The 27421-nt window shown below is 41.2% G+C and overlaps 1 protein-coding gene across 1 annotated transcript in view; it reads right to left on the reverse strand.

Annotated features, from left to right (window-relative positions):
* Positions 1-5122: 5122 nt before the first annotated feature.
* The window catches only part of LOC124172433 (oocyte zinc finger protein XlCOF6.1-like), a 33390-nt gene continuing 11091 nt past the window's right edge, over positions 5123-27421 (reverse strand). Inside the window, exon 2 of the mRNA XM_046551872.1 lies at positions 5123-7591. Coding sequence (XP_046407828.1) covers positions 5870-7183 — 1314 coding nt within the window. The 5' untranslated portion in view covers positions 7184-7591 and the 3' untranslated portion in view covers positions 5123-5869. The remainder of the gene's footprint in view (positions 7592-27421) is intronic.

The raw sequence follows: 27421 nt of genomic DNA on the forward strand, positions 1-27421 counted from the left end.
TCCCTATTGGAAAAAATCAATGGGAAAAAATTCAATTGAAATGTTCCATTGAAAAGTGACAAATTTCAATGGAACAGTTCAATTGAAAAAATTACAAATACATTAATGCATCCAATATGGTAAACTTATTATTAGGTAGAATATACTTAACATCTAAATTCACGAATCCCGAATTCCGAATAAATAAAACATGTGAACAAAAATTAAAGTTGAAATATTTTTAGAAGCAGTGTCATGAAAACTTTAATTGGGCTTTTCCACATCTTACATCACTTCTCACAATCATGAATAGTTATCGAAAATCTGTATAGTTTTGCCATGATTATCAGAACAACAACTATGCCATGAGAGCCACATCTTTTACCAGTTCAAACAACGTAGAATAGTTGTCGAAAAGAAGACGTTTTTCCGCGATTAGCGATAACAACTTCACCAACAAATATCTCACACGTCTTTATCTAAGAAAGGCTTCTTTAAAATACTGATAAATATACTTCTGGTTTGACATGAAGCCAACATAACTTGTTTTTCACAACAGAAACATGTCACTCATGTTTATACAAGAACACGGGAATTTCACTTCACACAAACAAACCTGCGTGATACACACTATTCCGACAATGCAAGTAGTTTTTTGTCGGCGACGTAACGCACGTACGCATAATTAAGTTATATAATTTGCTAACATTTTAAACACAAACGTTAGTATAACCAGTCAAAAAGCTGAAGGCAAACGATACATTACTAAATGAACACACTACAGCACAACAATCACATCAAGACTTCCACTATATATATATCACGGAAGAAACACACGAATGACCTAATACAACGCTGTGGGGATCAAGCACAGGTTAAATAACAACGATACTAAATAGTCTTTTCTCCACGAGCAAAAAATTAACCACAACTGACCACAACCCAGTCAACCATGTGCACGTAAACATATGAATAACGGTATAAGGGTATTTTTGATTTCAATTGAGTATTTGAGATTTCAATGGAGTATTTGAGATTTCAATAGGATATTTGGGAATTCCATTGAAAATTTGAGAATCCAATGGAATACTTAAAAATTCAATTGTATCTTTTCTTCGAATTCCATTGAATTTCCTAATATTCAATGGAATATTCGTATTTTCAGTTGTAAATTTGAAAATCCAATGGATTTTTTGGATATTCCATTGAAAACAAGGAAATTCCATTGAAAATTGGCATTTTCAATTGATTTCAATTGGAATTTTCAATGGAATCGGCTGATTTTTTCCAATAGGGTTCATATCCGATATAAATGTCAGTAATCGTTTCAAAAAAAATGTGACGTAAATTTGCTCTACCACAACACCAAAGGAGGAGTTGATGCTATTGATCAGATGCTATGCAAGTATTCCACAAAAATGTCTACAAGAAGTTGGCCAATCTGTCTTCTTTGCACTAATTGACATTGCTGACCTTAATGGATTCTCTCTTTTTACACTCTTTATCTCAGTAAAATATCAAAAAATTAAAAGGAGACATCATTTTGACATATTTGTTGGGCCTTGAATTTGTGCGGCCACAATACAGTATTAGTTGGAAAAGACAATAGGTTTACAGATTTTAGTGAACCACATTTTATTGATGATGGAAGGGGTCGCGGATAGAAAATACAGCCGTTATATGTTGCTGTCAAAGTAATTGGTACAGGCAGTTTCCACGCGTGCAGCAAAGCACTTGCATCAAAAAGAGAAAAAACAAGCATGTTATAAAAAAATATGATAATATATATACTATGTGTAACAGTTATATTTGCGGTAAACATGGCATAAAAACTAACGTATACAATGCAGGCAATAATGCTGCCTTATCAGAAGATTCGAGTTAATTATTCATTAGTGATTGCTAATGTTAATAATTTTGTAACTTTATCGGAACGATATGGTTATTGATAAATAAATACTACGAAAAATATAGAAAAAATTTTTTTAATTAGGAGACGTATTATGATTTATCATGTACTTTTAAATAAGGTAACTGAAAGCAGAGTAAAAAATTTTAGGTTTATTTTAAATAATTATAAAATTGTTGTCCTGGAGTACGGTTGCTGAAACTTGACTTGAATTTGAAATACTATGCCTTATTGTTATTTTAAATGCACAGTTATCGGTGATTTTGAAACTTAATTTTCAAATAAGAGCATGCAACCCGGAACCTCTGTGAAGAAGTTTTATCATAATTTCGTTTATGATCAGTTTAAAAAGATTTGAAAATTTCAGTATTTTTATTGTGATTAAATGACTTTCAACTGGATAACCAACTTTTAAAATGTTTTTACAATATAAAAACACAATTCCTGAAGAAATATTCTGTTTCATAATTAGTTAAAACGAAAAAATATAAGTGAACATTTTTTGACCCTCCCTTGGTCCACGGTAACCAGAAAAAGGTTGGTCCTTTTGTGACGTTACGTCGTAAATGTAGTTGATTTTTCACGTAGGCCCAGACAAGGGAAATACTCCAACCGTCGGTCACATGCTGGATCAGGGAAAAACTCCACAAACAAGAAAAACAGCTCACAAGAAAAAGGTAGCCAAAAATAATTTACGAGTTATTACCGTTCGATATCTATTCAAAATAGAGTATTCAAAAATCAGAAGTATTACAGAAAACAATGATAGTAATTCATGATCCCAAAGAAAACATTACCAGCTAAATACCAGCAGAATAATTGCACTAAATTTGCCATGTCTCACTAGACATGTGTCAACGACGACTCCACGAGCACAAGAGAGCTTGCCTATGCAGGACAAGACAGGATGTGAGGGGAGGGATTCTTCCAGGGAGTGGAGGAGTAGCCAGGCGAATTAAACTACTGCCCCGCTGATGCGTCACTGCCCCTGCAGAAACGGCCGCTCCGCAAAACACCATTCCCTGGTTTTGAGACAACAGAATACCAGCCAGAATTTTCCCCTCAACTTCTGGGTTGGAGACATCAGTTGAATCAGAGGGATATTCATTGGAACACATGGAGGGGAAGGAGATACTGGGGTGAGGTGTTGGAGGGAGGGAGAGTTGTGATAGGACAATGGTAAAACTTCTCACTCCAAGTGCAATACTAAAGCCTTAGCACCGATTTCCCCTTGCTTGCCAAGGAGTAAGTATTTCTCCGCAGTAGTCCTATATAAGTCTTGCATTGCAGGTAGGTTGGTTCGGGGTTGGTTCGGGGTTGTTTCGGGGCTGTTTCAGAGGCTGATTCCAGAGGCTGAGTTTCCAGAGGCAGGGTTTTCAGAGACAGGATTTTCCAGAGACAGGATTTTGCTACAGGCCTTTTGCGCGAAAAATCCTTTAGGCGAAAAAACCTTAGCGCGAAAAGTTCTTGGCGGGAGAAGTTCTGCGGATAAGTTCGGAGGAAGTTCGAGGAAGTTCGAGGAATTTCTGGGGGGGAGGGGTACCAGAAATTTGGGGGGGGGGGGGGAACACTAAAACAAATGCCACACTTTAAGGGTTAAATGTGAAACTACGTTTATGGTTTAACTATTGGTTATATAAACCAATTTGGGGGTGATATGCAGACAGCTCCTGCTGGACCCCAGCACTAAAGTTTGATTAAAATCTGAGATCCGGTTTTGTGATACTCCCCTTGTAAGTGAAAAAAATTATGAGCATTCATTTATTTAATTATTCAAACAGCCAAAATGGCCTTTACATTGAATACAAAACATAAAATCTACAGCTTCAACAAATATAAACTATTAAAAAAACTGTCAAAAGGATTTAAAAAAGAAAAAAAAAGGGATTCAGTAGATGACTTTTCGAAGCTGCCTCTTGAATAATCTTACGGGCATTGAAAGATCCAGGGAAGGGTGAGTACTCGAAATGGAATTGAAGGGGGTAGGGAGTCTGTAAAAAAGTGATCTCTGAGAGAGAGAGAGAAAGACGGAATTTAGGTTGGTGTAGTAGGTGGTAATTACGGAAGGCGCGGATGAGAATATGGAGTGAAAAGAAAGGTAGCATATCTGAGGATCGGCACTTGCCATTAAAGGCATTGTAAATGAAGGAAATGTCGTGGAAATTCCTAAGAGAGGATAGTGGGACCAATGATAGGGCAGAAATTACTTCAGAGCGAGAAGAATTACGGAGGTGTTCATTCAAAATGTGGTATGTGGGTGATTTGATCCCCAAATGCTTGAGCTGCCTTGTGCTTCTTTCACTACCGCGCTCCTTCAAAATACAAACCGGAACTCGAAAATTACATGATTCGGTTTCTCCTTCATGAAATCACATAACATGTTTCACCATCTCTCTTGTGTACCTCATTATCACTGATTACTAATTTCATAGTTAGTACACATGCCACGTGCAAATAGATGTACTACCCGAGTGAGAGCTTCACGGAATCTGCTGGATGAATAAGGTATCTCATTTGGTATACGTAAGTGCGTGACACGATGGCTCTTTCGAGGGAAAGACATCCCCCATTTCATGCATGCATAAGGTCTTTCTTGCGCGTGTGTAAGGTAATGATCACAGAGTAGGGATATACAAAGAGGACAAAACGGCTGAAGGCGGTAATCAGCTCATTGCACATTTCACCATGTTCTAAATAAGGAAACGTGGCTTCAATTATTATTTGGTTGCTATCATTCGCACTTGGCGTGGAGTGTTGTCGCACAAATTTTTTTTATTCCTCCTCTCTTCAATGCTTTCACGTAGTGTGCTAGTGTTTTAAAGAAACGTGGAAAATGAAGGAAGTGGAAAATAAGACGAGAAGAAAAAGTTTTTCTTGGTGTTCAACCATTAACTGCAAAAAAAATGCGGGCATGACGGAAGCATAGCTGAGTTTCTTCAGTTTCCCTAAAGACCATGTGAGGTAAATAATTTCACAATTTTTCTGAGTTACATTGATGATCGAAAAAACTAAACTTGTATATGAGTATTATTTTGCATGCGAAATGAATTTGTCGAAAAAGTTTGATAAGAACTTGTGGTGTTGGCGCAGGTCCAAGGAATGGGCGATTCGATGTCGTCGGTCGGATTTAGAAAACAAGACTGTCAGTTATTTTCATAATAACTGCCGGATTTGTGCGTGCGATTTGGCGTTCCTTGCTCTACCTTTATTATTAAAGAAATAATTGAGCTACTTTGAATTTTTAATACTCTTTTTTCGGTGGATGGTAAATCGTTAGCACTATTTGGTTTGAATTTACCGCATAATTATACTTATTTTCAGTATTGCCGCCGTGCGATTATTCACTACAGAGAAACGTATGGTACAGCCACCCAATATCCCCTCTGTATATATCCACTCTGTGCTTACGGTAAAAATGGCCACGTAGATAATCCCACGTTGGATACATATTAGGAAACTTGGGCAAATTTGGCACCTGACGTAATACATCTCCATTATTTTATGGCCTCCTTTGGAGAGGTCATTAGAGATTTCAAGGTAATATTAATAAAATTTAGCGTTTAAGATAATATAATATTCATGAAAGTTTATACCAGAACATCAATTAAAGTGAATGTGAATGAATTTTAGGTTAATGCATGTGGAATCTTGTAATGTAATGTAAGTAACAGACATTTTCGCTCACTCTTCTCGGTCTAATGATATCCCCTTCATAATGCGCGCTGGCTTTCCATGAAAGATGTAACGTAATGATATTACGCCACGTGATGGCCACGTGAGTCATTTCGCATTGGGTTTATTCAAAGACACTTCCTTATAAATGGTACCTGGCAATATATTTCCGCCATCATTTTATAACTGTCAGTGTATAGGTTGTTGAGGATTTTAAGGTAATACTCATAAAGTTTAGGGTTTGTCCCCTCTGTATATGTATACTCTGTGATATGGTTGTTGAGGGTGGTTCTGAAAGGATAAGGTCTATCACTTGTGTACATTTGAGTGCGTGACAAGTGTTTCCTTTCGAGAGAAAGACTTCCCGCATTCCCTGCAAGCATAAGGCCTTTCTCGCGTGTGTGTAAGGATGTGGTTTTTGAGGGTGGTCCTATGAGCGAAGGATTTGCAGCATCTGCTGCACGAAAATGGTCTCTCTCCGGTGTGTGTTCGAATGTGATCGGTGAGATGACCACCCTTTCGGAAACACTTGCCGCACACGCTGCACGCATAAGGTTTCTCTCCCGTGTGAGTGCGTGCTTGTTCTTCCAGGCTGTGCCTCTGGGTGAAACACTTGCTGCAGACAGTGCATGAATAGGGTTTCTCCTTGGCGTGCGTAAGCATATGTCTGGTGACGTCAGAAATGTGAATAAAAGACTTGCTGCAGACACTGCAGGAATAAGGTTTCTCCTTGGTGTGCGTAAGCATGTGTCTGGTGACGTCAGAACTCTGAATGAAACACTTGGAGCAAATATTGCATTCGTAAGGTTTCTCCCCCGAATGTGAGCGACTGTGCATAACGAGGTTACCCTTTTGAGTAAAAGACTTGTTGCAAACGTCACAGGCAGACGGTTTTTCCCCTGTGTGCATTCGTACGTGGTCGACAATGTGGCTCTTTTTGGAAAAGCACTTGTTGCAAACATCACATGCATAAGGCTTGTCCCGTGATTGAATGTGCATGTGTTCACTTAATGAATCACATCCAGAAAAGTACTTTTTACATATTCCGCATGAATAAGACTTCTCTCCTGAATGCGTTAACATGTGCTCACCGAGGGTTCTACTTTCAGTGAAAGTCTTAGCACACATTTTGCATGAGTAAACTGTCTTTCTTGAACTCCCACAATCCTGATCACGGCGGTTTTCAATAGAAGAGTATGACTTTGAAGAAAACTTTTGTGTGCACAGTTCCCTATGTGCAGTGCCAGTTTTCCTATTTTTTCTCACATTTTCCCTCTCCCCCATTCCACCAGAATTTTTTTCAATGCGCCCATTTCCTTTACGTCTCTTCCCTTGTCTTTTAATCTTCAGCTCTTTTATCGTTCTGGAGGTTGTAGGCTGACCAGAAATGTCACTTTCTTCATTTGACACGATTGTTTCCATAGACTCATCGTCTCCCACTGACAATTCAGCATCAACATCTGAATTTCTGGCAACATGATGAGTTTCGAGATGTTTGCTCAGCTCACTTTTGCTGTTGAATCCACCTCTGATGTTGAAGGTATGATATGATCTACTCTTTGCTCTGCGATAATTCTCTGAATTTATGTTAAAGCAATTACTTTTCTCTTCCTTTTCACCCATGACCCCCTCAGTGCCACTTCCTATTTATTCGCTACGTTCGATGCAGCTAAGGGTATCAGTGGTATTTAGTGCATCAAAACCACCTCTATCCTCAACAAAATTCATTCTGGCTCCATCTCCACTGATTTTAGATGTATGACTGTATTTCGTATAACATTGTCCATCATCAGGAAATAAGCACGCTGTTAACTTATTAGGATGAGAAGTGCCACATTCTTCCAAGTCATTTTCAATCACATTCCTTCCTTCCTTCCTCTGCACGAGAAGCTCCAGACATGGATTCAAGGGTTGTCACTGAGGATGAGGGACGAAGATGGTCACAGCCAGGATCAATCCTTGCATTTCTTTCTGCCAGCAGATATGGAGCTGAAGATGTTCCCACGTGCGATATGTCAGGAGCTGGTAGACCTGAAAAAGAATTTTACATTAACATTATCACAGTTGTATATGAAATCTATATCTTGGTGACATGATTCCTACAAGTCCTTCTAGAATGATACAAAAGTTATTTTATTGATGCAGAAGTAGCAACTTCAAAGGATGATAAAATTAGTTGCTATATAGATTAAATTTAACCCTTTCCTGCCGGAGACTACGAAAGCAAAACTTAACCTCGCTACGAGTAGCAGATAAACATTTAAAAATCTCTATATGGAGCTCTTTTTTGGGCGTGAGTTGCCCGGGTACACTCGTCCCTCGGATTTGGGACCCAACTCAATTGGGCGCCCGGCCATCATCCCTGCCCCTCACCCGACCCTCGGACCCTTTCTTAGCTGGAGTCCGTCGTCAACTTATTATTTTACCGGTGTTTTTTTATAAATAATTATTAATAACGATTTTTGATAAATTACACTTACATAATAATAACTGACATATTTTTAAGCATTGTGAAATTTTAAACGGGTTTCTAGCGTTGATAATAACCTAGTTAGGAACTTTTCATTTTACAGAAGGTTAGATGTTTGGAGATTTTTAGAAGGTAAGGTCAGAAATTAGAGTGAGAATGCATTCTCGTATGGGCAGGCATAAGTACTAAGAAATAGGTTTTAGTGATAACGTTTTCATAGAAGTTGAGGATGCATTCAGCAATAAAGGAAAAAGGGTTGGGAAAAAGGAATGCAAGCCTGAAAACCTAAAAAGAACTAGCACAATAGTATTTTGAGGATCGCTTTTCTTTGAATCGGAGAGGGCCATCGAAAAATTCGGCGAAAATGTCATTAGCGCTCATCACCTGGACTGTATGAATGCACGTGCGATATCCCTGTGAGAGCGTAAGGCTTGGTTTTTCCGCGTAGTTTACCCGAGACATCGTCAGGCAGCTGAGCACATGTTCTACCCAAAATGAGTAGCTAACAATAGGGCATACAACACAGGTACGAAGTTGGATGTACAAGTTACATTACTTGAGACTACCGCGTATTAGTAATTACTCGGGGGAAAATGAATGGATCAGAAAATAAAGGGTATGCATTGTGACGGTCACACCCGTCACGGTCTTGTTCCGGGGGTTGGGCGGCGGCCGCCCTGGGCTCGCGTAATCTTCCAAAGCTAGGTCTTTCTCCTTTCTTTTCGCCTTCCCCACCACCCTTAGCGTTCAAGCCGCCAGGCATGCGTGTGTGTGTGAATGGGTATTCTGGTGATCTTGGGTCGAATGACCAAGTGGTTATATAATGATGTAACGGCCACTTGACCCGGCCGAGTTGTTTTATATAAGTCTTTTGTGCAATGTCATGTGACCCTCTCCACCCCGCAAGTGGTGAATATAAGGCGGGTGGAAGGGATTGAAAAGGGGGGGCTTCCTTCTTGGGTTCCGCGGTAGCTGGTTGTGAGGTACTGCGGAGTCCGGTGATTGATTTGGTGAAAGTTGTCTGATAAGTTGTCAGTTACTTTACGAAAAGGGTTCAGCAATTTGTCTTACGAGTGAGACTTGGACAAAGGAGAAATATTATTGGAAAAACATGGATCGAACGATTAGGACTACCGTTAGATCATGCGATCTATGCCAAAGAACCAAATACCCTAGGAAGCGGGCCGAGGGACCCATTGAAAATATAATCCCGCGTGAGCCTCGGGACTTATACGCTGTGGATATTTATGGGCCCTTGCCCAGGGGAAAATTCAAGAATAAATATGTTTTTGTGGTGATCGATGGGTTCTCCAAATTCTTACAGGTTTATCCGTTAAATAAGCCCACGGCGCGATTATGCTTAAAAACTATAAAGGAAAAACATTTTCCCTTAAGTGGCATGCCGCGTAGGATTTTATCGGATCATGGGACACAATTCACGAGTCATCTATGGAAGCAAAAGTTAGAGGGAATGGGCATCGCGGTCGTGTATTCCTCTATTAGACACGATCAGTCTAACCCGAGCGAGCGGGTGATGAGGGAATTATCACGCTGGTTTCGAGCCTATTGTTCGGAGGATCACGTGAAGTGGGTCGAATTATTACCTTGGATCAATCGGTGGTTTAATGCCCTCACCCATGACAGCACGGGTTTAACTCCGACGCAGATTCATTTCGGCAACAAACCGATACGCGAGTTGGATGGCCATTTGAACCTTTTTGGCGAACAAGATAGGCCACAAGAAGAAGTAATTCAATTGTGTTTAAGAAGGTTAGAGAGTGAAGGTCGTAGGCGTAAATGTCATCAAAAGGGAAAGAAAGTCGAGTTTCAGGTGGGAGACCGCGTACTGTTGCGAACGCCTCGTGGGTCGGGCGTCCGCATGAATTTGTGCCACAAGTTCTTTCACCTATGCACCTATTCTCTATTTCAAAGCTATCGGGCCCAAACGCATGCTATTTAGAAGATAGGAGCAATAAAGAATTGGGCGTATATAATTTTGTTAATTTAAAACTGTACCACGAACCAGTCCGGGAATGAGTTTCGCGGCCTGGGTATTAAGTTCATTTAAATTTTGCATTCATGAGGGAGGTCCTCGTAATTGGTCTTAATTATTTTTTCTTTCCTGCATTATGGAATGCCATAGTTAATTTTTTTTTCTTGCATTGGTAAACTGTGGAATCTCTGTCTCCGCCGAGATTCGCGTCCACAGTTTAGGAAGGGGCTATGTGACGGTCACGCCCGTCACGGTCTTGTTCCGGGGGTTGGGCGGTGGCCGCCCTGGGCTCGCGTAATCTTCCAAAGCTAGGTCTTTCTCCTTTCTTTTCCCCTGCCCCACCACCCTTAGCGTTCAAGCCGCCAGGCATGCGTGTGTGTGTGAATGGGTATTCCGGTGATCTTGGGTCGAATGACCAAGTGGTTATATAATGATATAACGGCCATTTGACCCGGCCGGGTTGTTTTATATAAGTCCTTTTGTGCAATGTAATGTGACCCTCTCCACCCCGCAAGTGGTGAATATAAGGCGGGTGGAAGGGAGTGATAAGGGGGGGCTTCCTTCTTGGGTTCCGCGGTAGCTGGTTGTGAGGTACGGCGGAGTCCGGTGATTGATTTGGTGGAAGTTGTCTGATAAGTTGTCAGTTACTTTACGAAAAGGATTCAGCAATTTGTCTTACGAGTGAGACTTGGACAACCATCGCTGCATCGCTTGGAAAGCTGGGCCAGGCAAAGGGCATATTGAGGTGCAAATTGGAGAACGCCGTGCTATCCGGAGTGCAAGGACTGTCTAGTCGAGGCGGGACTTGCCATCTGTCGAAATTTCGCTCCGCAGGCGTGGATGCCACAGCATCCTTCGCGAGCAGGGTGAATGACGGAGACGGAGGCATCCAGCGTTAAAGCACAAATCCTGCCCAACTTAAGCCTGCAGAGGAGGAGCGAGAAGTTACGAGCGACGAGGCAGTGGGTGTGTATCGGCCACACAAACTTGTGTCGCCCTGCCATAAACCCCCCCCCCCAAGAAAATGCCGTATAATCGCCCTCCATGTTTCCCCAGTATTTACTTCCCACTGTATAACTGGACAATAAGACAACTTCCCTTTTCTCACCACAATCGCTAAGTGATGCAAAGGACTCTATCGCCTTCAGCAATTCATAATCAATTCAATGCTCTAATGAACTGTATTTGACTCATATCTGCCTAATATTCACTTACGTTAGAAGGGTAATCGATCCACGATTATTGTAAATTCATTGTTAAATCATTGTGTGTTGCTAAAATTTAATTCATTTATGTTTCACGTACATCATCCGTAATATTGATCACCCATCACATCCCTCACTAGGATTATTCTTGTATTTTTTTGTGCCAAGGGTTATTTTTATTGGATTTGTATATTTAACCAGTGCAATATATTTATGTGAAATTGAACTAAACTCGAGTACGTGTGGTTATTTGGGGCGTCAGCTGGGGAGCTGGGGCTTGGTTGTTCCTGATTACCTCCCCCTTGAATCGTTCCTAACCCACTTCCCGATCTCAAATCCTTCGATAAATGAGAAAACGACCTACCAAAAAGGAGAAAATTCTTCGGGGTTTGTCAATATAGGGGCCGGTTGTAGGTCACCGTGGGGACGAAACGTCCCACCCTGTTGCCGAGGACCCTCCACAAGTGTTGTCGGTTCCCCCGCCTTCGCCGCGGCAACCACAGATAGCGGCGAGGTGGAATGGACCGTCACATTTATGGCGCTGCCGACAGGATACGATTTTGAAGGGATTAATTTGGGATTGTATGGGAGTGAAGCTTGCTCTCTGTTGGGTTCGACTGAATTCACAGAACTTTGCGTTCGTCGGCGAGTGTAACTTCGTCATTGATCGAACGAACAATTTTTCTTTGGATGGATGTGCTTTTATTGTGTTTAAGCCCTTAAGTGGATGGTCAGGTGTAGTTTCAGGCGATTTGAATTTGAGGTTCCGGGCGTCCGTTGGAATATTATTCGATAGGCAGTCGCAACTAGCGTGGTCAACAGTTTCCATTTACGGGTTGGGCCTTTTTAAAGGAACTTCATTACATTTTATTTTTCACAGGCATTATCACGCTGCAACCATGCCAAAAAGGGGAAGGGAAATCTGACCCGTATATGCAGTATAGGGAATCCATGGGGGTATTAACTCTAGATTCCTCGAGCGACGGGAAAGAGGAAGTTGAACCGCTCTCAGCGGAAGGGATAAGGTTTGAGTCAAAAGGTCCACCTGTAGACCAAATGAATGCGCTGTTGGTTTGGTTAGAAAAGAAGGAGAGGAAGGAGGAGGAGAAGGAAAAGAAAGAGGAGGAGAAGGAAAGGATAGAGAAGGAGGAGAGGGAATTAAGGCGTAGAAAAGAGGAGGAGAAGGAAAGGAGAGAGAAGGAGGAACATGAGGTTATAATGAAGAAATTAATGGCGATAGGTGAACGAGTAGGTCCGTGCAAAGAGCGCATAACGACGCTTGAAGGTGTTACGCAAGGACGATTTAGCCAAGTCGAAGAGAAAATAACCGAAATCCAGCGAGAGATGACGCAGGAGAAGAAGGAAATACGCGACGCAGTTGGTGAATGAGATGATAAAATGGGAAAACTGCAGGAAATAACCAGTCAGGCGTATCGGGAAACCTCAAGGGAGGCGGGGTGGAATTCATTCGCCCCGATTAATCTACCAACGTATTCCGGAAACGGAATTTCTAATCCCCTTGCCTTTATGAGAGAAGTAGAGAGATATTTTACTCTTAATGCACTTCCTGAAATGTTTAAAGTCCTGTGTTTTAAACAGATGTTGAAAGGAAGGGCTCATGTTTGGGCGGAAGATTGTGGGAATAATTTTGAATCTTTACGTTTCGAAGAAGTCAAAAGAAACTTCTTAAATATGTTTTGAGATGCACGGACAAGGGATGTGTACAGGGAAAAAGTGTGTACGGGAACATATTTTCAAGGAAGTAATGGTAGTATGCTTGATTATGCCATGAGGAAGGTGGCGGCCGCGGATTACATTGATCCCCCTATCGAAAGGGGATTGTTAGTAAGAACAATAGTACGTCAGTTGCCTATTTCCACGCAAACCCATCTATCATTAGCCGGGGAATTGACGTTGGAACGTTTATACGAGTTGCTTAAAGTTCACGACGAAATAAATGAACAAAGCGGGCGGCAAGAAGGGAACGGTAGGAATTACGTCCCGAGTCACGGGCAAGATCAAGTGGAGGCTCGAGGAAGTAACATCCCTACGAGCGGGGACCGTATGAAGAAAATTCAGGACTAGGGCGCAGTTCCGAGACAAAGTCCGATGAGACCAGGGTGTTTCACGTTAGGAAGGGGCGGCTTGAATAGATGGGAGGAGGAATCCTTCCAAAGTCAGGAAAGGAAAAGGAGCGATAATTCGAAGGACTCGGATGGCGTGTGCCACTCACCGGGGTCAAAATCGAATAAAACCCGGGTAGAAAGTAATGATGTTGCCGGGTGGATTCAACCAGATAAAGAGGTTGAGAATGCCTGGGGAAACGAGAGACTTCCGAGGCAGGAGATTCCCGCGTCTCGGAAGTAAAAGAGCTAGTTTGCGCGGCCTTTAAGGCCGCATTCTATCTCGAAGGGAATCCATTTAGTGATCTCATGCACGAGCCGCAAGGCGCAGAGGAGGTGAAGCGTTTATGCCCGGAAATCGAGGTCACATGCGGAACAATAACCTTCCGAGCATTAGTAGATACGGGGAGTGAGGCGTCCGCTATCAGCGAGGAGTAGTATGAACAGCTGGTGAATCACAAAATTAATATGCCTGTGCTACCCTTGAGAAAGTCTTACTTAATCTGCGCAAATAATAGAAAAACACAACCTATTACCAAACAAGCGTTCATTCCATTTGTTATAATGGATCATGAAATTGACGTAACTTGTTTAGTTGTTAAGAACCTCGTTAGGGAGGTAATTCTGGGAGCTGATTGGTTACGAAAACATGAGGCAATTATTAATTTTAGTAAGGGAGAGATAAATTTTTGCGTGCCTAACGATAGTAACCTCGAGCGAAAAATTTACCATATAGGCGCGGCATTAGTGGACAGAGAGATCGAAGGGATTTCGCGCGAGACGGCTATCAAGGAGGCAGTAGAGAAAGCTACGCAATTAAGCCCGGCGAATAATACGGCGTTGTTGCAGACGTTAATGACGCATCAAGAGGTTTTTTCCGCAAAACCAGGTTCAGCAAAAAACTTCGTACACCGAATACGGCTTAATGACGATACACCCTTCAGACAGTGATCTTACCCTATCCCACACGCGTATAAGGTGGCGGTTGAGGACACAATTAGAGAAATGTTGTCGGAGTAAATTATTGAGAAAGCCACAAGCCCTTATGTCAATCCGTTGGTGGTAATCAGGAAGAAAGACGGGCGCCCTCGTTTATGCATTGACGCCCGAAAGTTAAATAGTTTAACCATTCCTGAAAGAGAAGAACCGCCGCGTATGGACGAATTGTTATACGAATTTCATGGAAAGACTTACTTTTCTATCATAGATCTCACATCTGCCTTTTGGCAATTAAAATTACACGACGAAGATCAAAAGTATACTGCATTCAATTATAAATGTATTGCATACGTATTCAAAAGAGTGCCTTACGGGTTAAGGAATAGTGGATCCGCTCTCATAAGATGTTTAGACCAGGTTCTAGGGCGAGAAACGTTGGGTTTCGCTACTTGTTACGTTGACGATATATTATTTTCATCCCCGACGTTTGACGAACACTTATGCAATTAAAGATCTATTTTCAAAAAACTTAACCCTTTCGCGCCAAATCCCGCACCTGTGCGGTGAGGATTTTTTTTCCTCAACTACGAATGCCACACAAGTGCGTCCTGAATGTTCTTACCCTAACCAACGAATCCCGCGCCTGTGCGGCACAGGTCGAAAAAAGTGACCGTGTCGGACAAAATAGACCCACGGACGCGGTCGCCCCTCACGATCCGCCTTAGCGCGAGCCCAGCCCCTTCTTCGGCCGCTCAGGTCGACCCTTTCCTATCCTCTCCACGCGGTCAACTACTGTCATTAGCAGTGTGTTGTCAAAAAAATATTTGTTGCTTACTTTTGAAATCCTATGCTAGAAATGTATTCATCTTTTTTTTCTGACCATATGGAAATTTCAAACGAAATTCTAACGTTAATATCAACAGACTTATAGAACAACTAGTAAACATACTAAATCTGTCTATATGAACGTTAGAACTTCGTTTAAAATTTGGAACCAATCAGCAGAACATACAGAATGTTATTCCTCGCATTGATTTTCAATAAATGCAACATGAACGTTTTTAGTTATTCCACCTTATAAACAAATAAGTGACCATGAGCACCTTCCTTGAGTGGGACACTGAGAGCCGAAATGGGCCGAGGTAATCCCCACACGGACAATAGGAGAGGGTCGGACCTCTCGCGCCGAGGGACCCTAATGACGGTTGGGACCCACTTGGCATTCTTGACCGCGAAACCGTGAAAACACGGCCTTTGGCCATTTGCTTCGAAAAATACAGGCCGTGAAATCACGCCCTGCGTAGGGAAGAGGTTAAGAGACTAAACAGCAAATAGGTTACCAAGTTATGGTGATTCTGCGCAATGCCAGGTTACACTCATTCAAACAAGCATTCACTTACATTAGTTAGATGATTTGCATCTTTCAATTATCTCTTAGCTCACAGCAAGAAACTTATTCACATTACATATTTCCCATCCCATTGAGGCTATTGTTTAACCCATTACCGGCCGAGTAAAGAAATACTTGAAAATGCATAATTTTTCTCTTCATTTTACCTAATAACATGCTAAATAAGGTAAATTGAAAATATGGGCCTTAAAAAAAATTTGCTCATGATAAAAAAAAATGTTGCGTTTTCGCAACGTCGCACAGTGGGGCCAAATCTATAAAAGGTGGCCATAATTAGAAAAAAAAGTTCGGGGTTATGATTTCTTTTTACATGGCTGGGAAGACACTTATTTGAGCTGCTGAGAAATAAGTTCGAGAAGTAGGTAAGTGTGCACCTCTTCGTAAAAATCACTTTCAAAGTGACAGGTGCGCTGATGGGAAACATAGCCTCCCTCTCGCTTCGAAATACCCTCATCTTCTAGACTCCTCCTCAGCTACCCAATTGGCTAAATTTTAAATTAAAAAAATAGAATCAACGCAGCAATGTGCATAGATATAAAGAATTGCTTTGCCATAACATTGAAACAAAATTAAAATTATTATTAACATAAATATTAACCAATAAATTGCACAACTTTTATTCAAAAATAAAAATACGAACATCATTAAGTTATATTGCAGTGCTCTGCAGTGCTCTTATATAGTTATATTATTGTAGCCACAACTCTCGGCTATCAAAACAAAACAAAATTAACCACCCCAACCCGCTCCTTCGTGAATTAACCCTTTCGCGCCGAATCCCGCACCTGTGCGGTGAGGATTTTTTTTCCTCAACTACGAATGCCACACCAGTGCGTCCTGAATGTTCTTACCCTAACCAACGAATCCCGCGCCTGTGCGGCACAGGTCGAAAAAAGTGACCGTGTCGGACAAAATAGACCCACGGACGCGGTCGCCCCTCACGATCCGCCTTAGCGCGAGCCCAGCCCCTTCTTCGGCCGCTCAGGTCGACCCTTTCCTATCCTCTCCACGCGGTCAACTACTGTCATTAGCAGTGTGTTGTCAAAAAAATATTTGTTGCTTACTTTTGAAATCCTATGCTAGAAATGTATTCATCTTTTTTTTCTGACCATATGGAAATTTCAAACGAAATTCTAACGTTAATATCAACAGACTTATAGAACAACTAGTAAACATACTAAATCTGTCTATATGAACGTTAGAACTTCGTTTAAAATTTCTGCACGCACAGGAAAAAAAACACAAAATTCATTTTGAATTAAAAAAATCGATACGAACAACAAGTATTTGCATATATTCTGCGTTAATATTTTAGCTAGTTGAGCGCGGACTCATGCTAGGAAGGGGCTTTTAATCCCTCTAGGGTCTGGGACAGAGGCCGAGGAAAAGGATCGGCGCCCCACCGAGTTGGGTCCAAAAATGTTTCGGGAGAGACACACTGCCTTTAGTCCACGCGGAAAGGCTTCGTACAGAGGAGTAAAGAAAACTTTCAAGAGGCTCAATTTGAGGAAGAATTTCCTTCAACGAAGGTCCGGCGCGAAAGGGTTAAATATTTGCGCGGATTTCTGGGTGTATGTAACTTTTACTCACGATTTTGCATGAGATATTCGCATCTTACGTTTCCATTATTATCATTATTAAAGAAAGGGGTAAAATGGGAATGGACAGAACGCCTACAAGGCGCATTCGATAAAATCAAGGAGGCATTTTTAAAGACGATAGTTTTGCAATACCCTGAGTTTGATCGACCTATGTATTTGCAGACAGATAGTTCCGGTTACGGGATCGGTGCAGTTTTGTTTCAAAAGGACGAGAATGCGAGGGACATGGTACTTGCAATGGTTTCCAGAACCCTAAAAGGGGCGGAAATATCTTACACTACCACGGAAAAAGAAGCCCTCGCCATTGTTTGGTCGCTGCAAAAATTACGTAAAATAATATTGGAATCGGACTTGATAATAGTTTCGGATCATAAGGCATTAACATTTTTAAAACAATGCCATCTGAATTATAGCCAGTTGTTGAGATGGGTATTGGCGCTCCAAGAGTTGTGTTTGGAAATAAAGCATATACCAGGGAAGGGCAATACGGTGGCTGATTGGTTGAGTAGAGTTGTAGACGACCCATCGGTGAACCTAGATATTCCTAAGGATCATTTTATCTCAGCGGTGCTTGAACTGAATATTGTTGAGCTCCCCGAAGGTGTCATCGAAAACTTAGGAGAGATACAGCGGAACGACCCACAGTTGGGGAAAATATACAGGTGTTTGCGGGACAAACTCCACGATGAGGGAGGCCAGTGCGACAGAGAGGCGAGCCTAGCCCGTAAATATATGTTGCATGATGACGTCTTGCTTGCGAGAGTAGGCAGGGATCGTGACGTATTCCGTGTCATCGTACCGAAAAGCTTTTTTGTCCAGCTAATTTGGTACGCACATACCAAATACGGCCATTGTGGTAGTAATAAGGTGATGGCATGGTTTAAGGAGAAGTAGTATTGGAAAAACATGGGTCGAACGACTAGGACTACCGTTAGATCATGCGATCTATGCCAAAGAGCCAAATACCCTACGAAGCGGGCCGAGGGACCCATTAAAAATATAATCCCGCGTGAGCCTCGGGACTTATACGCTGTGGATATTTATGGGCCCTTGCCCAGGGGAATATTCAAGAATAAATATGTTTTTGTGGTGATCGATGTGTTCTCCAAATTCTTACAGGTTTATCCGTTAAATAAGCCCACGGCGCGATTATGCTTAAAAACTATAAAGGAAAAACATTTTCCCTTAAGTGGCGTGCCGCGTAGGATTTTATCGGATCATGGGACACAATTCACGAGTCATCTATGGAAGCAAGAGTTAGAGGGAATGGGCATCGCGGTGGTGTATTCCCCTATTAGACACCCCCAGTCCAACCCGAGCGAGCGGGTGATGAGGGAATTATCACGCTGGTTTCGAGCCTATTGTTCGGAGGATCACGTGAAGTGGGTCGAATTATTACCTTGGATCAATCGGTGGTTTAATGCCCTCACCCATGACAGCACGGGTTTCACTCTGACGCAGATTCATTTCGGCAACAAACCGATACGCGAGTTGGATGGCCATTTGAACCTTTTTGGCGAACAAGATAGGCCACAAGAAGAAGTAATTCAATTGTGTTTAAGAAGGTTAGAGAGTGAAGGTCGTAGGCGTAAATGTCATCAAAAGGGAAAGAAAGTCGAGTTTCAGGTGGGAGACCGCGTACTGTTGCGAACGCCTCGTGGGTCGGGCGTCCGCCTGAATTTGTGCCACAAGTTCTTTCACCTATGCACCTATTCACTATTTCAAAGCTATCGGGCCCAAATGCATGCTATTTAGAAGATAGGAGCAATAAAGAATTGGGCGTATATAATTTTGTTAATTTAAAACTGTACCACGAACCAGTCCGGGAATGAGTTTCGCGGCCTGGGTAATAAGTTCATTTAAATTTTGCATTCATGAGGGAGATCCTCGTAATTGGTCTTAATTATTTTTTCTTTCCTGCATTATGGAATGCCATAGTTAATTTTTTTTCTTGCATTGGTAAACTGTGGAATCTCTGTCTCCGCCGAGATTCGCGTCCACAGTTTAGGAAGGGGCTATGTGACGGTCACGCCCGTCACGGTCTTGTTCCGGGGGTTGGGCGGCGGCCGCCCTAGGCTCGCGTAATCTTCCAAAGCTAGGTCTTTCTCCTTTCTTTTCCCCTGCCCCACCACCCTTAGCGTTCAAGCCGCCAGGCATGCGTGTGTGTGTGAATGGGTATTCTGGTGATCTTGGGTCGAATGACCAAGTGGTTATATAATGATGTAACGGCCACTTGACTCGGCCGAGTTGTTTTATATAAGTCCTTTTGTGCAATGTCATGTGTCCTTCTCCACACCGCAAGTGGTGAATATAAGGCGGGTGGAAGGGAGTGATAAGGGTGGCTTCCGTGTTGGGTTCCGCGGTAGCTGGTTGTGAGGTACTGCGTAGTCCGGTGATTGATTTGGTGGAAGTTGTCTGATAAGTTGTCAGTTACTTTACGAAAAGGATTCAGCAATTTGTCTTACGAGTGAGACTTGGACAACCATCGCTGCATCGCTTGGAAAGCAGGGCCAGGAAAAGGGCATATTGAGGTGCAAATTGGAGAACGCCGTGCTATCCGGAGTGCAAGGACTGTCTAGTCGAGGCGGGACTTGCCATCTGTCGAAATTTCGCTCCGCGGGCGTGGATGCCACAGCATCCTTCACGAGCAGGGTGAACGACGGAGACGGAGGCATCCAGCGTTAAAGCACAAATCCTGCCCAACTTAAGCCTGCAGAGGAAGAGCGAGAAGTTACGAGCGACGAGGCAGTGGGTGTGTATCGGCCACACAAACTTGTGTCGCCCTGCCATAAACCCCCCCCCCTATAAAATGCCGTATAATCGCCCTCCATGTTTCCCCAGTATTTACTTCCCACTGTATAACTGGACAATAAGACAACTTCCCTTTTCTCACCACAATCGCTAAGTGATTTAAAGGACTCTATCGCCTTCAGCAATTCATAATCAATTCAGTGCTCTAATGAACTGTATTTGACTCATATCTGCCTAATATTCACTTACGTTAGAAGGGTAATTGATCCACGATTATTGTAAATTCATTGTTAAATCATTGTGTGTTGCTAAAATTTAATTCATTTATGTTTCACGTACATCATCCGTAATATTGATCACCCATCACATCCCTCACTAGGATTATTCTTGTATTTTTTTGTGCCAAGGGTTATTTTTATTGGATTTGTATATTTAACCAGTGCAATATATTTATGTGAAATTGAACTAAACTCGAGTACGTGTGGTTATTTGGGGCGTCAGCTGGGGAGCTGGGGCTTGGTTGTTCCTGATTACCTCCCCCTTGAATCGTTCCTAACCCACTTCCCGATCTCAAATCCTTCGATAAATGAGAAAACGACCTACCAAAAAGGAGGAAATTCTTCGGGGTTTGTCAATATAGGGGCCGGTTGTAGGTCACCGTGGGGACGAAACGTCCCACCCTGTTGCCGAGGACCCTCCACAAGTGTTGTCGGTTCCCCCGCCTTCGCCGCGGCCACCACAGATAGCGGCGAGGTGGAATGGACCGTCGCAGTATGTAGGAAGTTATTTGGATTGTAACATTCATGAGCGATAAAACGATAAAACAACAGTATCTCCCCATTACGTATTTTTCATCCCGTAAGATGAAAGAACAAGGTATTAAAGCATTCACATCAGAAGTTCTTTAAATATAACATTAAATTTCATTTAAAATTTGCCTACGCACAGAAAAAAACGAAGAATTCATTACAATAAATAAAAAAATTGAGTTTGCAACAAATTATTCTTTGCAAAAACCATTGCCGTTTCAACCACTTCACCGCAAGTTCCTGGTGTGGGAAGGATCATAAATGAGTGGGAGGGACTGGCTTAGTTGCCTAGGGGAGGCACAAGGGTCTCGCTAAGCTGGGTCTTGGGCCGCGCCTGAATACCAACGACCATAGCTACCGCTGCGGTCGGTTCCCATCCCCCGCGACAGCTATACCCGACATCAGGTCGTCTGCGTAAAAAAGTTTGCGACAGCTATACCCGACGTCAGGTGTTCTGCATATAAAATGCCCGTCGGCTCCACCCGACGTCCGGTGCGAAAGGTTAAGGAGAAGTAAATAAGGTATAATTTCTCCTCATTACAATGTTCTTATAAAAGCCTCCTTTTATTTTTTTGGTAAAAATGGCAGAATTTATTGCTTTCCAGTTAGTACAATGATATTCAATTTTCTGAATTTTCCCATATAATTTACCCATTTCCTAAATTTGCCCATACAAGACTATCTTTAACTGTAATTTTAAATTTCTCCTAAATGAATTTCCATACAGGCCTCTTGCAGTTTAATGAAAGCAAAGTAATAGTTCAGCTAGAAACTAACCCTGTAGCTCCTGTCAGGGTGCAGGCTTATATGCTCACACTTTACTATGATGATGAAGAAGTGGAATATGTCTACCAAGGTATAACGGAAGTTATCAAAGAGGGGAAGAAAATCTTATTATTTTAGGTGACTGGAATGCTGTCCTCAGCGAATGTCAACACGGAGTGACAGCTGGGAAATATGAATTAGAAAATTGAAATGACCGCAAAGAAAGGCTACTTTTCTGCACTTCTGAAATTCTGCACTGGACATACGCTAGTGATTGCCCACATTTTATTATAAAATCCTGCGCAAAGAAGATACACATGAAAGATGTCAGGAGACCTTAGAAGATACCAAATCAGCTACATTCTTGTGAAACAAAAATTCAGGAACTAGGTGAAGGACTGCAAAAGATACCCAGAGACAGATATCGACAGCTGATACAACATAGTTATGATGAAAGTCCCCTTAAATAAAATAAAAATTGAATTAAGCAGCAAAGAAAAACAAATGGCAGTTTGAGGAATTGAAGGATATTCAGGATCAACTGGCTTTTAAAGAAGCTGTCGAAAATAGAATAGGGGAAAATACGTTCAATAAATCAGTGAAAGAGAGTTGGAAAACCATTACAATTGGTCTGCAGGCAGCAGCTACGGAAGTTCTTGCAAAAAGAAAAGGCATCATGAAAAGCCCATGGATCACACAGGAAGTATTGGATCTCGTTGAAGAAATAAAATACAAGGCTGGGAAAAGAGAGGAAGGGCAGATTTGTTACAAGAAAGTAAGGAACGAAATATGTAATAAAGTGAGGAAAGCTAGAGAAGCATGGATGAAAAATATTCGTGAAGATGTACAAAACAATCTTAATCATGGAAAAGTAGGGGCCGCCTACAGGATAGTGAGGAACCACATAAAGGAATCCCAATTCTTAAGACTAAAAGAGCAGAGAACTGCAATGATTCAAGGACCATAAAACTGACCACACATTAGTTGAAGATACCGGCAAGGATCATTTATAGAAGCATAGAGCACAGAGCGGAAAAGTACGTGGATGAGGACCTTTTTGGATTCTGAAAAAAACATAAACAAAGGAAGCAATATTAGCTCTTAGGCTGCTCGTAGAGAAGAGAATGGAGAAGAACAAACCAACGTTCATTCTTAGAGAAGGCATTTGATAAGGTGGATTGGAACACAATGCTTGGAATCCTAAAAGAAATTGGGAGTTCTCTATAATGACAGAAAAATCATCAACAGTTTATGCAAAAACCAAACAGCGGTGATAAAATCAGGGCCCAGCTGTGACAAAGCAAGAATTAGGAAAGGAGTGAGGCAATGCTGTGCTTTGTAACCTGTAATTTTTAACATTTACTCAAAAAAGCAATTAATGAAATCAAAGAAAAGGCTTTGGGAGTGAATATCCACAAAGAAAAAATAAGCATGCTAAGATTTTCCGATGACATAGCCGTCATAGCAGAAACAGGGAGAACATAACAGAAAATAAACACAAAGAAAACAAAGATATCTGTGCGCAGCAGAAGAGAAGAAGTCAAGAAAAAACATTTAAATAGGGAAGCAAACACTGGTGAAAGTGGATGAATTCTGTTATTTTGGAAGCAAGATCATTAGCGATGGGAGAAGCAAGAAAGAAATTATGAGCAGAATAGCCCAAGCAAGGAGAGCATTCCACCTTATGGTGACCTGCTAACAGCTGAAAATTTAAACATGGATGTAAGGAAGCAGTTTATAAGAACCTTTATTTGGAGAATGCTCCTATATGGAAGTGAGGCATAGACAAAGACAGCAGCGGAGAAAGCAAGGATGGAGGCCTTCGAAATGTGATACAGAAGAATGATGAGGGTCAAATGGACCGACCAAGTTAGTAATGAGGAAGTCCTGAGAAGAGTAGGAGAGAAGAGAAGCCTCATAAAACCTTAATACAAGATGACCTCGTAAGAAAACGGAACAACCTTATAGGCCGATATTCATATTCAGTGGAACTTAGTACTTTCCTCCTTAGCATGTAAATTTTTCTCCTTAGCACGACGATTTCTCCTGGTTCCGGTACCATCCGAGGAAATACAGGTAAAACTATTTGGTTAATAAACCAGAAATAGTGGAACTCTCCAGTGTAATACGCTCAATTATTTGCCATAGAGCAACCTGCAAGTCGTTTGCAAGTATTTTCCGAGTGTGTAAACCTTCAAATTCATTAATTACTGAATTATTATCAAACATTGACCTTTTTTACACTCATGCCACATTTCCCTTTCTATAGCAGTGGTGCATCAAAATGCATCTCTCCGCGTGTAGAGTACGCACGTCATTGCTTGACAAGTAATGCAGGAGCAGATGATGCTTTGGATCTCCATGTGAAACACTTAACACAAAAATACTCGATCATGGTAAAAAAAAGAAAGCAGATTACATTGAACAATATTTTTAGAGAATTTCAACAGTATATTATAAAAATCTGCTCATAATAATCTTTATTGGTCTTATTACTCATGATATCAATATCGATATATCATTTAATACATTCATTGATATGGGTTCATTCCGAGAATGAATATGAATGGATGTTGCCGGGATTTACGGTTAAGAAAATGTTGCACAATTTTTTGATTTTTTTTAAAACAACCAATTCATTTACTCAGGGTTATCGTCATTTTCTACGAATAATCTCTGAGACAGAAGAAATGACCTAGCTTCAATTTGGAACGCAGCAGGAGCCGATGGCTGTGTATAAATCGCAAGCGGAAAATGTTAATTTATATACAAGGGTAAAGAATATAATTACAGATTGCTATTTTTCTATTTATTTATTGCGAGGGAAAATTTACGTTAGCCAGAATTTTAATTATCTCATAGAGAAGAGAAGATGAAATTATTACTCCTTCGCAACGGCCAATTCTTTTGTTTTTCTATATGAAGCGTATTGGCTCTCTTCAGACCCTTCTTTGTTGAAATTAGTCGCGAGTTATCGTAATGAAGCTACTGCTATAGCAGCCTCCTTCAACTTGTGAACCCACCCAAAGTTCCTTGATCCAGGAAATTATACAGGTAGTGAGTTTTAAGTTATTTAAGAATTTTAGTAGAGTCATATGATCAATATAAGCACCCTGAAACTCGAATCCCGATATCTGGACACTACGGGAAAATCGAAAAACCTTAACGATTTTTTCCTCACAGTCATAACGAATTTTTGAGAGGGCTCGGGCCCCATCAGGTCCCATGGAGTCGGCGCCACTGGTAGTAATCTGATAAGGTCCATGAATCTGATGCTCATTTGTTTATGCCCTGTGTTGACTGCGACTGGGGAGAGCTGGAAAGTTGGGCCTTCGTATGAGGGGCTGAGGGTATCACTCCCCATTCCACTTTCTGCGACGTTGCCGTTGTTGGGAAGGTGGAGCGGGGTGAGGGGAGGTAAGAAATTCGAATTGGCCCTATTCACGTCCATCGCCGCCATTTTGGGCCTGCAGTACTCCACGGTGTATCCATTTTAGGCCACGCAAATTAACATAGATACGTGTCTCAAGGTATTTTGCATAAGAAAAGTGCAGCTACAGATTGTTTGTTTTAGAATTTTTATGTTTTAGCTTGGAGTCAAGTTATAATTGGCCATAGTCCAACTTGATTTTCTCAAAAACCTGAGGACGTATTACTATTTATTTCCTTCCAATATGTGAATACGCGTCTCCTAAATACAATAAAGAAAACCGCAAGTCTCTATCTCTTCTAGTTGTTCCGCAATTGAGTGGTATGTGACCTCCGGCAGAGGGAAAAAACGATCGGCATCGGTCGCCCAGAGTGGCTCCCAGCCGTCACTACCATAACGCCTCAACGGTTGAGCTGCAAAATAATGTGAAGGCACTTCCAAAGGGGAAAGGTTACTGCCCCTAAACTTACCTCCTGTGGCCAGATGGATAAAACTAGCAGCTAGAAACATTATATAACTACATAAAATTAGCATGATACCTACCATTAATCCTATGTTTGGTAAAATATTTTACTCAAATCAAACTCATACTCAAATATTTGGTAAAATATATGAGTATCTATTCTGTAAAAGACTCATTGACTATTTCGATAAGCATAACATAATATCACTCCATCAACATGGTTTTCAGCAGGGAAAATCGACAGAACAGGCTCTATTTAATGCAATTGATAATATTACACAGAAATAAATAGTAAAAATAAGGTAATGGGGATATTTTTTTACATGAGCCGAGCATTTGATGCTGTGGATCATGACATATTGCTAAAAAAATATGAATCAATAGGTATTAGGGGCATTCCTCTAAATTGGCTTGAGACATATCTTTATGGAAGTAAACAGAAAGTAGCGTACAGGAAAGATGGGACAATCTATTTCTCCTCCACGTTAGAAGTCAAAAAGGGTGTACCACAGAGGTCAGCGTTGGGTCCTCTTCTCTTTCTAATATTCATCAATGACCCACCCAATAAAATTGTAACCCAAGATAATAAGTGTGTATTATATGCAGATGATGTAACCATCTTATCAAAATGAGAAAATATGACCGTGTTAATTGATTCCAGTCAATAATCATAAAATTCTTGCAAACTTGGTGTGATGTCAATGAACAAAGGCTAAATGATGATAAAACCCAAGTGATATTGTTTTCTGCTGGGCACAGCCCAAAGGACAATGATCTACTGCAATGTAAAAATAATTATCTTAATAATATTGAGTGTGTAAAGTTTCTTGGAATATATGTGGATAGAAATATGAAGTGGGATGCACATTTAGAGCACCTATGTAAAAAACTGAATGCGGTGCTCTATCTTATATCTGTACTAAAGCATTGTGTAAGCCAGTATGTTCTGAAAACCCTCTATTATGGATTATTCTACTCTAGAATTTCATGTGGAATTGTAATATGGGGATCTTCCTCCCTACTACATCATGTGTTTATTATACAAAATAAATTAGTTAGAAGTATGAGCAAACTAAAGTGTGGAGCTCCTAGTCGCCCTTTTTTAAAAGCCTTAAATTACTCACTGTACCTTGTGTATGTATGTATATATATATATATATATATATATATATATATATATATATACACACACTTCGAAATGTTCCTCGGCGAGGTAAGTATCATAAAAAACCCTAGGATGGGCAGTATCAGAACACACAATAAAGAATAGAAACTCAAACTCACTACATAACTAAATTTTCGGTGGCATTACCACCTTCCTCGGAGTTCGGTAAAAGACTGTAGGTATAGGGTAAAGAATAGCTGAGGGAAGGGGAAAGAGAGGGGAGGTAGGGTCCAAAGAGCGGGGGAAGGAAGTGGGTTGAGGCAATTAAGGGATTAGCGGTGGATATTTAAGCCGGGAGGAAGAAATGCTTTGAATAGCCAAATGTAACTTAATTCAATAGAATTAAGTTTGAGTGGGTGGTCTGTGGGGGAAGGGAGGCTAAAACTGAAACATTTAAGCAACCATTGAATTGACGCTGATGAGTGGCCGCATGTTTCGCCACCGGGAAGGACGCAAAGTCAGAGGAAGAGCATGATGCTCTGCGGTTTTATATATATATATATATATATATATATATATATATATATATATATATATATATATATATATATATCAGAGTGTCATATATGTAAAAAGGTATAAGGGTAGTTTTATCATGAATAATAGCATACATTCCTACGAGATGTAATGACGTTCACGTCAAACAATCAAACCTACCTCTGGTATCTAGAGGGCCTGAGTTCATGTGTACTAAATTGTACAATAACTTACCTGTATATATTAAAAGTATAGAAAG

Source organism: Ischnura elegans, assembly GCF_921293095.1.
Source record: "Ischnura elegans chromosome 13 unlocalized genomic scaffold, ioIscEleg1.1 SUPER_13_unloc_1, whole genome shotgun sequence".
Taxonomy (NCBI): domain Eukaryota; kingdom Metazoa; phylum Arthropoda; class Insecta; order Odonata; family Coenagrionidae; genus Ischnura; species Ischnura elegans.